At 38.0% G+C, this 15,208-nt stretch overlaps 1 protein-coding gene across 6 annotated transcripts in view; it reads right to left on the bottom strand.

Annotated features, from left to right (window-relative positions):
* The window catches only part of mctp1b (multiple C2 domains, transmembrane 1b), a 39,921-nt gene that overhangs the window by 12,876 nt on the left and 11,837 nt on the right, over positions 1-15,208 (bottom strand). For 3 of the 6 annotated variants that reach the window (XM_082538146.1, XM_082538147.1, XM_082538151.1), the window contains exons 2-7: positions 9,310-9,424; positions 9,074-9,216; positions 8,891-8,970; positions 6,937-7,060; positions 4,488-4,529; positions 87-125 (exon numbers count right to left, since the gene is read on the bottom strand). In XM_082538146.1, the coding sequence (XP_082394272.1) occupies positions 87-125; positions 4,488-4,529; positions 6,937-7,060; positions 8,891-8,970; positions 9,074-9,216; positions 9,310-9,424 (543 nt within the window). The remainder of the gene's footprint in view (positions 1-86; positions 126-4,487; positions 4,530-6,936; positions 7,061-8,890; positions 8,971-9,073; positions 9,217-9,309; positions 9,425-15,208) is intronic. The other 3 variants (XM_082538148.1, XM_082538149.1, XM_082538150.1) reach the window with 2 other exon arrangements.

Raw genomic sequence — 15,208 nt, 5'->3', positions numbered from 1 at the left:
CAGTTTAAGGAAAGCTGTTACTGCATGCACAGATGATGATGATGATGATGATGATGATGATGATGATGGGCATGGTGATTATTTACCTTAGTGGATCGTTTCCAGGACCTCCTGAGCAGCATAGTCTGAATATACATAAAAATGGATTATTTCTACTGACTTATGCAGGGTGGAAAAGTTGAATGGATAGCTGTAACTAAAGGGCTGCAAAGTGTGTCTGCATTTTTATTAAATAATATGAAAACAGCCAAAACCTCTTTCATTTAAATAGGGTACCATTGTGTTTAAGCCACTAGGGGAAGCTGTAGGATGGGGTTCTGTTAACTAAATGGGAAATAAAACTAAGGGGAGGTGTCCTGCTTCAATTAAGCTTTATAAATAAGGCACCAAAAAAAGAGTCTACCAAAAAAAAAAGATCTTCACCAGAACTGAGCATTCATTATCTCAGCCTCAGCAGTGTGCCAATTAGAGCCAATGAGACTTTGAGTGTCATGGTTTTCTGTCTGTTGTTGTTTGTTGTCTTCCTTTCTCTCCGTCTCCCTCCAACTCTCTTTTTACTGCTGTTTCTCTGTATCTGTATCTCTGGCTGCAGCTGGAGAACAAATTCAGACTTGGCCTATTATGAATTTATGTGTTGAATTAAACATGAACAAGATGTGCTGTTTTTAATATCTCAGAGCTGAGGATACAGTTGGAAACCATCTCTTCATGCAGCTCCATTTAACTGAGCAGAAACTATAATCACAGCTAAGCAGACCAAAATAAATAGAATTACTGAGTTTATTCAATACAGTGCAGTCTATGTCTGCTGTATGCAGCTGTTTAAAGAGTTCTCTCCAAAGCCATCCTACTACACTTCTTTGTATTGGATTATGTTAAAGGTTAGCCCTGTCAAGTTGAGCAACTTGATTCATTTCATATCAAGTATTATAGGGCAAGGTTTTGTTTGCAGAGTTGGACAGTATAGCAATGTTAGGAAGTCAGTACAGAAAGAGAAAACAATATGTTATTATCGTGTTATAATCATATTATACACTGCTTTTCTGAAACACAAGTAATATATAAAGATGAATGTCAAGACAGCTCCACCTAATGTAATACAGAAATGGGCACTCGCATCTCACACGGCCGACCCGATTGCAGCAAGAGTCAACTAGTGCTGTGGACAACGTTTCACAAAGTTAAACTTTTGCTTTTTACATAATACGGAATCCATTCATTGTGAAACATTGTGGGGCAATGTCACCACATTTTTGAAACATTTAAGGGAATTTTCATGAATAAAAACTGAGCTGGCTGCTGAGCGGAAAGACAAGCCTAGATGGGGATGCTGATATGTAACTCTAGCAACCGAACTGTGCAAAAATACCTCCCTTTAATTTGTTACATTTTGTTTGCAATGATCTCTGTTCTACAGCTTTCTGGAGGTCTTTCAAAGTTTTTCACTGATTTTGGCTACATTTTCACAAACTTTCTTCTTTGTTCTTTAATTGAATCTATGGAAATGCTAGATGTTGGGGTTTGGGGTTGAACTTCACCCAGATTTTGGGGATCTTGTAAATATTGATGAATTTTGATCCATCAGACACAATACTACCTGGAAAGCATCTAATCAGCAACACTTTTTTTTCAGCACAGTAATTAACTAAAACACACTGCCAACACAGTGAGAGTTTACCTGGATGGGGAAAAAAAGACACACAGTGGTACACTATTACTCATGCACTGGTCTCCCCAGAGTCTGAACCTAAGCAGTATTGAAGTAGTATGGAATGATCCATATAGAAAACAGAAGAAAAGGCAGAAATATATAAAAAAAGAAACGCCTTAAATGTCCTTCAAGAAGCCTGGAAAACTATGGCTTTCTGAAGGCTCCTTTCTGAAGAAAGCTGCCTCAGAGTTTATGCTGTGCTTTTATTTTATTTTATTAATTTTATTAATAAAATACATTTTCTTAATATTATTCTTATTCTTATTTCTTAATTATTAGTATTAATTTTAATCTAATATGTTTGCCCACTAACAATGAAAGGTCAGTCTATAATTTCAATGGTAGGTTTATTTGAACAGTGAGAGACAGAACAATAACAAAAAAATCCAGAAAAATTCATTTCCAAAAAGTTATAAATTAATTTGCATTTTCATGAAGGAAATAAGTATTTAAGGCCTCCCTATCAATCAGCAAGATTTCTGGCTCCCAGGTGTATTTTATAGAGGTAATGAGCTGATATTGGGAGCCTCAACTTGTTACCTGTATAAAAGACAGCTGTCCATAGAAGCAATCAATCTATCCAGATTCCAAACTCTGCACCACGGCCAAGACCAAAGAGTTTTCCAAGGATGTTAGGGTCAAGATAGTGGACCTACACAAGGCTGGAATGGGCTACAAGACCATCGCCAAGCAGCTGGGTGAGAAGGTGAAAACAATTGGTGTGATTATTCACAAATGGAAGAATCATAAAATAACTGCCAATCTCCCTCGGTCTGGAGTTTCAATGATAATGAGAACGGTGTGGAACCAGCCCAGAACTACTCAGGAGGAACTTGTCAATGATCTCAAAGCAGCTGGGACCATAGTTACCAACAGTTGGTAACACAGTATGCTGTGAAGGACTGAAATCCTGCACAGCCCGCAAGGGCACCATTTGAAGCTGCTACTGAACATCTCAATGATTCAGAGGAGGACTGGGTAAATGGTAAATGGCCTGCATTTGTATAGCACTTTACTCAATCCCTAAGGACCCCAAAGCGCTTTACACTACATCCAGTAATCCAGTGATTAGTGGCTGACCTGCTCTGCCACCTGAGCTACAGCCACCCGTGAAAGTGTTGTGGTCAGATGAGACCAAAATTGAGCTATTTAGCATCAGCTCAACTTTCCGTGTTTGAAGGAGGATGAATTGCTGCCTACGACTCCAAGAACACCGTCGTCACCGTCAAACATGAAGTTGAAAACATCATGCTTCGGGAGTTTTTCTGCCAAGGGGAGAGGACAAGTGCACTGCATCAAAGGGAGTATGGATGGGCCCATGTTCCGTCACATGTTGGGTGACAACCTTCTTCCCTCAGCCAGGGTATTAAAAATGTGTCATGGGTGGGTATTCCAGCATGACAATGATCCAAAACACATGGGCAAGCCAACATGGATTGGCTCAAGAAGAAGCATATTAAGGTCTTGGAGTGGCCTAGTCAGTCTCCAGGCCTTAATCCCATAGAAAATCTGTGGAGAGAGCTGAAGGTTTGAGTTGCCAAACATCAGCCATGAAACATTAATGACTTGGAGAGGATCTGCAAAGAGGAATGGGACAAAATGTGTGCAAAACTTGACCTACAAGATATGTCTGACATCTGTGATTGCCATCAAAGGTTTTGCCACCAAGTACTAAAGCTTTAAAGCAGAAATTTGCAAAGGGATCAAATACTTATTTCCTTCATGAAAATGCTAATTAATTTATAACTTTTTTGAAATGCTTTTTTCTGGGTTTTTTTTAATATATATTGTTTTGTCTCTCACTGTTCAAATAAACCTACCATTCAAAGGTATGGCTATTTGAGGTTTTAATCTTTTTTTCCTGACTGTATGTAGAAAGTGTCTGCAGTCCAAAAAAAGTAGTGGAGCAGCATGTAGCTAAGGAGATCATTATCGCCCTCAGGGATTGGTAGGCTCTAAAATCAGAGCACTGTAAATATTGAGTGATTATGTGGAAATAAATCACAGAACTCCATATGACTAGAAAAAACACAAAAAATTGTGTTTCAGTGGTGTTTCATTCATTTCGAGAGTTTTTGTCTTTCAGTGGAGTTTTTGGTGTCTCATCGAAACAACAACTGTGACAGTATTTATATGTCAGAAAATCAAGCCTACTTTGATGAGGCTCCACATATTTGCCTTACTATAGTCAGTTTTCTGATTATTGCGAGAGCCAATCAGCCTGCAAAGACTCATCCATAAAGTCGGATTAGGAACTAAGATATTTGTTCTCTATAATCCCAAGTGAAACAACCATATGTTTGTGGTGTTAAAAATGTTGAAATTTAACAGCCAGCAGATATATCAGAAAAGATGCTACCCGTTTGCAATTTGAGATTAAAAGTTTGCTTCAAAATAACGTTTATGTAAAGACCCAGGAAGAATTTCATCTTAGCCTTTTGATCACTGGTGCAGGAAAATATAGTAACAGTGTTTATAATTCATGCTGATTTTATTTTATTCATAAGGGGTGCTGAGAAAACATGAAGCCAAAAGATGAAGATAAAAAAATTGAGAAAATGCTTTGAGAAACCTGAAAGTAAACATCGAAAGCTACAAAGACAAACTGACTGCACAAAAGTTATTACTAGCCTATACAAGTCTGACAGATGACTCTACTGCATTGTGCTCTCTATCGTGACTCAAAGCAGCTACTCAACTAGAGGTGACCTAGGAAAGGGTCAATCAAGGTGAAACTATGGAAAAGCACTAAGAGCCTGATCACCACTACACTTACTTTATGCACATAATGTTTTAGTCCATACTTCTTAACCTCCATCTGCAGCAGGAAACATAGAGACCCATCTTTACTGAAGGACAACAAAACTAAAATCAACTTCAAAGTTGATTTTTTTCCTATACATGTGCAAACCTGGAAAGTAACTAAATGTTTTGGGTTTATTAATAATAACATAATTATTAGTAAGCTACTGTATGCCAATTTTTCAATTCAATTTTATTTATACAATGCAAAATCACAATAACAGTCGCCTAAAGGTGCTTATATTGTAAGGTAGACCCTACAATAACATACAGAGAAAAACCCAACAATCATATGGCCTCCTATGAGCAAGCACTTTGGCGACAGTGGGAAGGAAGAACTCCCTTTTAACAGGAAGAGATCTCCAGCAGAACCAGGCTCAGTGAGGGGCGACCATTTGCCGCAAACAGTTGGGGTGAGAGAAGGAAGACAGGACAAAAGACTTGCTGTGAAAGAAAGCGTTACTCTGAGACAGCATATTTCTAATTTTAGAGATTGTGCAAATGGAAGAAAGCAGTTCTACATATTTGTTTAATATGTGCATTGAAGGACATATTCTGGTCAATAATAACTTCAAGGTTCCTCACAGCGTTACTGGAGGTCAAGGTGATGCCAACCAGAGTAAGAATCTGGTTAGATACCATATTTCTAAGATTTTCAGAGCCGAGTACAATGACCTCAGTTTTATCTGAATTTAGAAGCAGGAAATTAGACCTCTAATTTTCTACTTCAATCTTGCTTCCAGGTCTTTATGTCTTTAAGACATTCCTGCAGTTTCAAATTGGTGTGCGTTATCTGGCTTCATAGATAGATAAAGTTGGGTGTCATTGCATAGCAATGAAAATGTATGCTATGCCTTCTGATTATACTGCCTAAGGGAAGCATGTAAAATGTAAACAGAACTGGTCCTAACATGGAACCCTGTGGAATTCCATAACCTTAGTGTGTGAAGTGGACTCACCAAGGAGATGAACAAATTGGAGTCTATTAGACAGATATGATACAAACCACTGCAGGGCTAATAAAATAATAAAATATTATGGCCAACTGTATAGAACACTAAGGTCTAGCAGGACAAGCACAGAGATGAGTTCACTGTCAGACGCCATAAGAAGATCATTTATAACCTTCACTAAAGCTGTTTCTGTGCTGTGATGAGCTCTGAAAACTGACTGATACTCTTCAAATAAGCCATTCCTCTGCAGATGATCTGATAACTGTTTTACAACTACTCTTTCAAGAATTTTTGAAATGAAAGGAAGGTTGGAGATGAAGGCTGGCCTATAATAAGCTAAGACTGCTGGGTCTAGAGATGGCTTTTAAAGTAAAGGTTTAACAACTGCCAGCTTGAAGGCCTGTGGTACATAGCCAATTATTAGAGATAAGTTGATCATATTTAAGATTGAAGCATTAATTAACTGTGGGACTTCTTTGAACAGTCTTGTAGGAATGGGGTCTAAAAGACACTTAGATGGTTTGGAGGAAGTAATTACTTAAGTTAAATGAGAAAGACCAAATGGAGAAAAAGACTAAATAAATATCAGTGGTACTTAAAGTAGCTCTAGATAATGTTACATCTGTGAGGTGATTACAGACAGTTACTGTTGGTGGGATAAGTAGTTGGATGCATAGTTGGAAATTCCATGCATAGGAAGCAGCATATGCTACGCTCTGAAAGTTGGTCTTTTGCATAAGAAGTTTTCCTCTGTGCAAGATGCAGCAACAGCCGAAGAGCATCTGCACATGCCACAGAATGGTATGTTTACTAAAAATTTACTAAAACTAACTTTAAAAAATAAACTAAGAATGCAAAATCAACAATACAAGTAAAATAAAATCAGGGTTGCAGGCAAGTGATACAATTTGATATCATAATGGGAAAATGGAATAACTGAAAAACAAGAAATACAAGGATGTTACTTTAGGCCATTCATAAGCCAAAGATATTAGAAGAATATTAGTTAAATTGATCTTCATATAACATCATGATTAGATGCAGCTTTATATTAAAAAAATTGCTCTACCTCAACAATTCAGCTTATCCATCAGTGCAAGAAAGAAGGAGAAACAGTGGAATGTTTTTCTACATAAAACACTTTTCATTTAATACTTTTTCACACTAACAGACTTCCTCTAACAGAACATTTTCTGTGTGTGTGTGTGTGTGTGTGTGTGTATGTGTGTGTGTGTCTGTGTGCACGCGGGAGTGTTTAAGCTCTTTACCATGTCAACCAAATTTCACAGCTGACATGTAAAAATGATTTCCTTTCAACCTGCCCCTAAGTTCTGACTGCATTAACTCATGTCAGTGTATCAGTTGTGGTGTTTTTGACATTTATTTAACTAAAGCAGGTCAAATTAAAATAAGATTTTAAAAAAAAGATCAAGTGAGAGAAATATCAGCTGACATAATCTTCATACATACTGTTGAGTCTCGGCGTTCCTCGATGGGACTGTCTTTAGGTGTCAGGTTGACGGCCAGCTCCAGAGTACCGAGGTCCTGATCAGGATACTGAGGGTCCTTCAGCACTAAAGTCACAGGTATCGTCCTGGAACACACAGTCATGAATATGTGCAGGTGTGTTTTCTGCTCTGCTTTCTGGCATGCTTTTTTTTTATAAGGCCAGTGTCACTACACGATGATTAGGTTCAGTAATTAGGTGCAACCTAATTCATTCGGTATTAAACGTACCTGTCTATGTAACTACAAATCATACCTATCAAATAGACTCCAAATTGTTCATGTAAATGGAGAGTCCTCTTCACACACACCAAGGTTAATTATGGAGTTCCACAGGGTTCAGTGCTAGGACCAATTCTGTTTACATTATACATGCTTCACTTGCGCAGCATCATCAGAAGGCATACTTTTTCATTGCTATGCAGATGACACCCAACCTTATCTTTCCATTAAGGCCAGATAACACACACCGGTTAGTTAAACTGTTTGAATGGCGTAAAGACATAAAGACCTGGATGACCTCTAATTTCCTGTTTATAAATTCAGGGGGAAAAAAGACACATAAATGTTTTAGATCGTCAAACAAATTAAAATATTAGACAAAGATAACACAAGCAAACACAAAATGCAGTTTGTAAATCAAGGTGTTTATTATTAAGAGGGAAAAAAAACAATCCTACATGCCCCTTCATGAAAAAGTCATTGCCCCTTCCTATTATAACATAAATTAACTGTGATGTATCACATCTTTTGGAAAGTTCAGCTCGAATAGGACCTGCCTAAAAAAAGCCTAAAAAAAGATCTTCAAAAGCCTTGATCCCCAAGACCTTTGTACAAATACTCTGTGGACTGACGAGATAAAAGCTGAACTTTTTGGAAGGTGTGTGTCCCATTACATCTATTGTAAAAAGTAACAGCATTTCAGAAAAGGAACATCGTACCAACAGTAAAATATGGTGGTGGTAGTGTGATGGTCTGGGGCCGCTTTCCTGCCTCAGAACCTGGAAGACTTGCATGGTACATGATAAATGGAACCACGAAGTCTGCTGTCTACCAAAACATCCTGAAGAAAAATATCCACATGGGCTCAAATTGTTGTCACCAAAATATGTAGTTTTTTGCTTTGTATCTGTAACCAGACCTTGAAAAAAATGTGTAACTTCTGTAAATATTTTTTACAAACAGACAAAAAAAATGTTATCTATGAATGCACAAACATAACATTTTCAGATATTTTGGTTTACAAGGTTATATAACTCAGTTCACAACTACGCAGTCTGATTTACAAGTACAAAATATTTATGACCACAGTTTGAACCCGGCCATCTGTTTGTGACCTCAAGCTGAAGCACACTTGGGTTCTGCAGAAGGACAATGATCTAAAACAGACCAGCAAGTCCACGTCTGAATCGCTTAAGAAAAACAAAATGAAGATTTTTGGGTGGCCTAATCAAAGTACTGACCTGAATCCAGTTGAGATGCTGTAGCATGACCTTAAAAAGGCGGTTCATGCTTGAAAACCCTGTGGCTGAATCACAACAACTCTGCACGACCAGTTATTAGGTTTAGGGGTTAATCACTTTTTCACTCTGGGCCATGTACGTTTGTACTTTTTTCCACCTTAATATTAAGCACCTCCATTTAGAAACTGCATTTTTTGTTTACTTCTGCTATCTTTGTCTAATATTTCTTCAATGATCTGAAACATTTAAGTGTGGAAAACATACAAAAAAAGGAAATCAGGAAGGGAGAAAACATTTTTTCACACCAATAAAAACATACATACAACAACATTTTATCTGTGTTTATTCTGTGTCTTTTTTCATTTCGTGAAACATGCAAAGAATTATTAAAATATTTCTTTATTATTTTGTTCTTGTTTTTCAGAACACAATGTTGGCACTAATATCTGACATACCTCTGCTGCTCTAGAGACTCCAGGTAAAGAAAAGCAGAACCCATGAAGTCATCCTGAAGGCCGAAGTCATAGTCAAACACCTGCAGAAGAGAAATAAACAATCTCCACTGACCAATGTTCATTAAGAATTTATATGGAAAAGCTGTGTATGTGTGTGTGTGTGTGTTAGTTCTAAGTCTTTACCTTGACATACAGAGGTTCATTCAGACTGTCAATGATTAAGGTCGTCTTCTCATCCCACACTGGGTTGAGGTTTTTATGGATGATTTTGCTCCTAAAAACCTCTTTGCCAGCAAGCTTGAACTTGACATATGGATCACTTGTTCCTACATCGACGAATAAAAATAGACAAATAAAGCTATCACACATGCATAAAAGCAAGAGCTGAAAAATGCAATTAACTACAGATGTCACTGCACCTCCTCTGTCTCGGACAGCCAGGTTGTGTCCTCTTTTCAGCTCGATCTCCAGCTTGTACATCCCCGACCGAGCTTGGTCAGAAGAAAACCCCGAAGGACATGAAGTACCCATTCCCTGTTAGCACAAATGAATGCATTAAATACATGCAATAAACTGCTTCTCTACAAAAGCCCTCTCAGCCACATCCTGACTTTAAACTCACCAACATTTTTTATGAGAAGTCTCTTCCAGCCTGTCACTGAAGTGTAGTTTCACTAACTCATGGTAGCTATCTACATCTAAGCTTACACACTTCCTCTGACCAAAGTGTCTAATTCAGCTTGGTATCTTGTCCCAGGGGTGATTACTAACAGGAAATTACATGAAAGAACCTTCCTCCTATCTGATCACAGTGCTGAGGTGCAAATTTTTTTCCATTTCCTAAAACTTTCATTGCGGTTGCAATATGATCACCTCTGTGGCAATGCAGAAACAGAATATAAGTAACAGCATGGGCACGAGTGGCCTAACGCTGCTTTAATACCTGTTATACAGTTTCTGCGAGACAGGACCGTTTAACTTCATTGAACATTTCTACACATATTGAAAGTGGAACTGTCACAGACATCTGCACTCTGCCACGCCAAAATCAACTATACATGGATATTTACAAAGACCACAGATGGAGCTCAGTCCATGGGTCAGTGGGACATGTTTCAGAGTCTGTGATCAGGGAGATTAATATAAGAACGACACAACTAGAGACAATAAATGACTATAAAAACTTACATACAAAGAGACACTAAATGACAGATATATAAACCTCATTTGTGGTCCCTGCATTGGCTGTGTGTCGTGACATGCTGCAGTTTTGTTATGGTATCACTATGCATCACTAAAACAAAACCCTTCCTTAATGCTGGTAAAGCCATTGAAAAGATCAAAACAGGAAGTAAAAGATTAAAGAGTTTCTCAGCATCAGAAAGCCTCATCTTTCCAGCTCCTGCACTGATAAATGATTAAAATGATGCTAAAGACTGACCCAGTCTCATGTTTGTGTCTTCCACCAGTTTGCATCTGCCTGCAACGATTCGCTTATTGAGTTCAGTCACTAATCCACAACTGAAAGGCACAAAACAACTACAGAGACACACAATACAACCATGGGTTCACCACTGTCAGTAAAACTTTACGCATTAGATAATGTAATGTAATGTGCAGTGAGTCATTTAATTCTTAGGTGTTCTTAAAACACCATACAGGTGGTATAACTCATCTTATTTTTAATTGCTGGAATTATTTCCATGCAATATTAAAGCTAAGACACTTCATTGAAAACATGTATGTAAGCAATCACTGACAATGAAACATCAATCTGCATCCATCACTGCAAATGTAACACAACTACTCTGCTGGGAGAGCAGCATCCTGTCAACACAAGCACTTCCACTCAGAGAGATGCTCTGATCAATATTTCTACAATATGATATTATATATGAGCTCCTTACAGTGGACTCACTGGAAAACAAACTGAGCATGTGTACTGTACTGTACACATATTCACAGACTACTTACAATAAATTTTTGCATTGCAATATATTGAATAATGTAGTGACAGCTGAAACTAATTTTGATTTTTGAGTAACTTCTTGATTTGTCTTCATTAATGGTTCAGTTTGACAACACTGTGAAAAACACAGTAAAATACAAAAATATCTACATTTATGATATAAAATGGAAAAAAAACTGCACACTGCAGAAAGAAAATTGGCTACAGACAAGTTTGTGATCTAAGTTTTCTAATTGTCTGTTTTATTTAATTCAGTAAACAGGTGCTACATTTCTTTTTTTTAAATATCCTGTCAAGTCTGGCAGCTTTTGTAATCAGAATTGCGATCTGAATGTATTGTGGTACCAAACAAATGTTGCTTTTGCAAGAACAGCTATATAGAATCTCTATAGCCTCCTCTTTCTTTTGTGAATCTTCAATATTTATTTATTTCTATTTGTGTTACTTCAGTTATCACATTTATAGGCAAGAGAGCAAAAAGAGGAGGTGGTGGTGCGGTAGAGGAGAGATACGGGGAGATAGAAACAAATAGAAATGCACAATGTATCGCCAACTCCAGTACCTGTTAGAGACAAAACCACCCCTCTAATACGAGTTGAAAACAGGGTCCCAGGGCCCCAGACCACCCGGCAGAGCCCTCCCCCCCGATAAGGGAGATGTCCAGGCCACAGAGGGCCACCATGGGAGCAGCCCAGCGGCCACAAGAGAACATCAAGCCAACACCTTATTGTTCTACACTTTGGGACCAGAAAGAAGAGGAAGAAACTGAAAATCACTATGCAAAGAGAGTGAGTCATCAAAAAAACCTGAACCAGCAGAGCGCTGCAACTCAGCACTGTACAGGGATGCTAGGTTGAGCTGTGGTTCACCAATCAGCTCGTTTGACCACTTAATTTGATTGAGTGAGTTTCTGTTCTTTAAAGATAAATCTCTAACACAGAGCAAAGGGATAAAATAAATTCAGTAAAAGTACAATAAAATCAAACCATCAGTTTTTTTTTATTAGTTTGGCTAGTCGAAGTCTTGTCAAACATAATTATGAAGTAGCACACAGCTTCAGAGTTTCAAAGCTGTAAGATACAGCTTTGAATTTTGCAGCAAACTGTGAATAGAAAGAATTTTGTCAAATAAGTCAGAGATTTTGTGACTATAGTTTGAAATTAGGATTTTGTGGTTAGAGTTTTTTGGGGGGTTTTTAATGGTGGAAGGTTTCGCATATTGTGTTTTAGCGAGGGTGAAATAAGGTGACTGAGTTAAGACCTTAAGTCAAGACTATGTAAATATACATTTACAAAAAAAACTGTGGTAAAAGTGTGATTTTATATTGATGCAGTGATGTAACAACATAAATTATAAACCACTTTTAAAGCTTTATAGCATCAAGTCTTACAGCTTTCCTGCCCAGCTATAAATCCGGTAGACACATTATGAAACACAGGCTTGCTTTCTGAGGGTGAAACTTCTGAAGTGTGCCAAGTTCTGCTCTGGCAAGCTGTGGAAATTCCACTGGCGGAAACAGAAAACATGATAATAAAGTGAGTGAGACTATCCTGTGTAACATGAGGAGGCTGAGTGTGTCAAGCTGTCTGTGTGGAGGCTGGATTGTTGGAGGAGGGCTGTTAAAGTCTTATGTAGCCTAGTCTCCACCCATAGCTGCATGTAACAAGTAGGGTAAGACATATGAAGAGATAAAATCCAACCAGCAGGCAACTCGTCTGAGTATAAAGTTTCCTGTGTCAATTTTACGTACTGTAAAATTACTGTGCCTGAGTCTTGAGCCACTCCTCATATCTTTACATGAGCTTTCTGAACGTCTTTCAAAGTCTTTCTTTAGACACTGGCTGCTCTTTCACTCGCTTTCAGTCCAGTTTCGCAGGACATCGCTTTTTCTTGTTGTTTGTCAAACCACTTAACTCTGACCTTCTAACTATTCCCAGATCAGTGTGGGTTCATTTTGTCAGAGAATCGACCAAAAGGCAGCGAACATCCAAAGAAGAAAACAAAGTCTATGTTACCTTATAAACTGTATGTGTTTTTCTATGTATATATTTTGAATAGCGAATGAAATGCAGACCTCCTTTTGCTCATTTGTCAGTGGTTGCGTTCATGATAAGGTTACATTGCATACTAAGCCTTTCTTGTCTGGATTTGGCTCCATGTTTCATGTCCTGTTTACATTAGGAATGAGTGCCTCTTTTTTAACTCATTATGAGAGCCCACTATTTGTGTGGGTTAACACAAGCATGTGCAGGTCATGTACAAAGGACAGTCTTGTGTAAAATGTAATCTACAGAGGTAGCTCTGGGTTATTATCACCTGGCTTTCTCTAAAATTACCTCACAATGCTGGAAGTGATTGACTGTGTGCCCCAAAATGAGTCACTGAGCACATAAACTCATCGGGAAAGTGTTTGGAGAGGTTAAATCCAAGGGCCGTTTTCCCACTGACTTCTGTAGGACCAGATGTCTGTTTACAGCCTAGAGGAATATACAGGAAGACAGTATGTCTTCCAGAATCCAGCTTTAATGCACTTCCACGTTGGCTTTGGGTTCAGATCCAGAAACTGAAATGTCCATTTTTTATTCTTTCTGTGATCCAGATCAAAGTACTGGATCACTGGTAATGTAGCCTTTTGCATGTTATTATTAGAGATGGACCGATCCGATATTACGTATCGGTATCGGTCCGATACTGACCTAAATTACTGGATCGGATATCGGAGAAAAATAAAAAATGTAATCCGATCCATTAAATATCACGAAAGCACCTCACAAAACTTGCAACACGCCGTAACTCGCCTCAGAACGTCGGAGCAGTATGCATCACGTGATAGAGCAGCTGTGGCATGCGGGACCTGTCGGTGGTCTGGATAGCATTTGGAGCTTCGCTAGCAACCCGGCATTTCATCTCCGACAAAGTTATCCCGAGAGAAGTAAAGCAAGTGTGTAAGTCCATCTCTGAATCTTTGTAAAGCATTCCTGCGTTAAGCTTAACGAGCGACTGCCTCTCCTGCTGCTACTTCAATCATGAAACTGCTTAACGATCAGCTGATCGGCTTTTCTGTCGCGAGTCTGTCTCTCGTTTGTTTTTGGCCCACTTTGCACCAGAAAGAGGAAACCAGCGGATAAACAACAGCAGCACGTTTAAGCTTGATCAGCTGTTGTTAGAATTTATTTAATATTACTTTCTACTCGAGGATCTTTTTCTATGTAGCTGACGCTGGTAACTGTGCAGGGGCGGATCTAGCAAAGTTTAGCCAGGGGGGCCGATAGGGCATGAACAGGGAAAAGGGGGCACAAAGACATACTTTTCTTTCTTATTCTCATTTAAAATGTCGAGCTTTTAATAAATAATTATCTGACACCCAAAGTTTTAATTTGATGTAAAATGAATAGAAGTCAATTACTGTATATAGTGACTATTAAGTCTAATATATATACCCTAGTAAGCTATAGTACTTTTTCCTTTGGGAAGGTACCATCTGTGCAGTCTGCAATTTTGTTGAAGAAAGATGTTGAATCTATTTAATATTTCTTGAAAAATAATTGATTTCTGTGCATTTTTTTTCACACTGCATCAAATTAAGGTTGATTACGTTGATTAAGCATCATGAGGTGGAGCGTGAGGGGTGGTTCCCTATTTTTTATTTATTTATTTTTGTTGTTGCTGGGAGTTGGAACCCTATTAGTTAGGTTGCTTAATATTTACGCTAAGTACTCTTTAAAATACCAGAATAGGGAGGATGGTGTAGGTCTAAGTTTATTAGATTGATCAGTATTGCTGAACTATGAAATATTTTTTTTGTATACAGGTATAACAGAATAGCTTTAGTGTAGTTGTTGTTTTAAACTTGAGTATGAACTTGCAGACTTGCAAAATGCAGCAAGATATTTTAAAAAACAGTTTTGTTGATTAAAAAACACTATATCGGATTCATATCGGTATCGGCAGATATCCAAATTTATGATATCGGTATCGGTATCGGACATAAAAAAGTGGTATCGTGCCATCTCTAGTTATTATCATCTTTTAAAACCTTGGGCATCAGAAGAGCTAATGACCTTTACACACCAAACACTTGAAACTCATGCAAATATTTTGTGTAATAAAAATTTTTCTCAGTTATTGCAGTTATTATAAAATGTAGCCATTTACACCGGCCATGAACTCTTGCAGAATTAATTTGCAGCATTTATTTTTTTGGAGTCATGCTTGATTTTTCAGATAAACAGATCTGACCAATCATACCGCTGCATTTGGCAACAAGCACACTCATAGCTCAAAGCCCACACCAGTACTGAATATGCAATGATATGGAAATCTTTTCGCAAGCCTCAACAGTTTCCCCT

The sequence above is a fragment of the Aulonocara stuartgranti genome, assembly GCF_965226115.1.
Source record: "Aulonocara stuartgranti genome assembly, chromosome: 7".
Classification (NCBI taxonomy): Eukaryota; Metazoa; Chordata; class Actinopteri; order Cichliformes; family Cichlidae; genus Aulonocara; species Aulonocara stuartgranti.
Note: the sequence above shows the minus strand (reverse complement) of the source record. Positions and strands in the feature narration are given on the sequence as shown.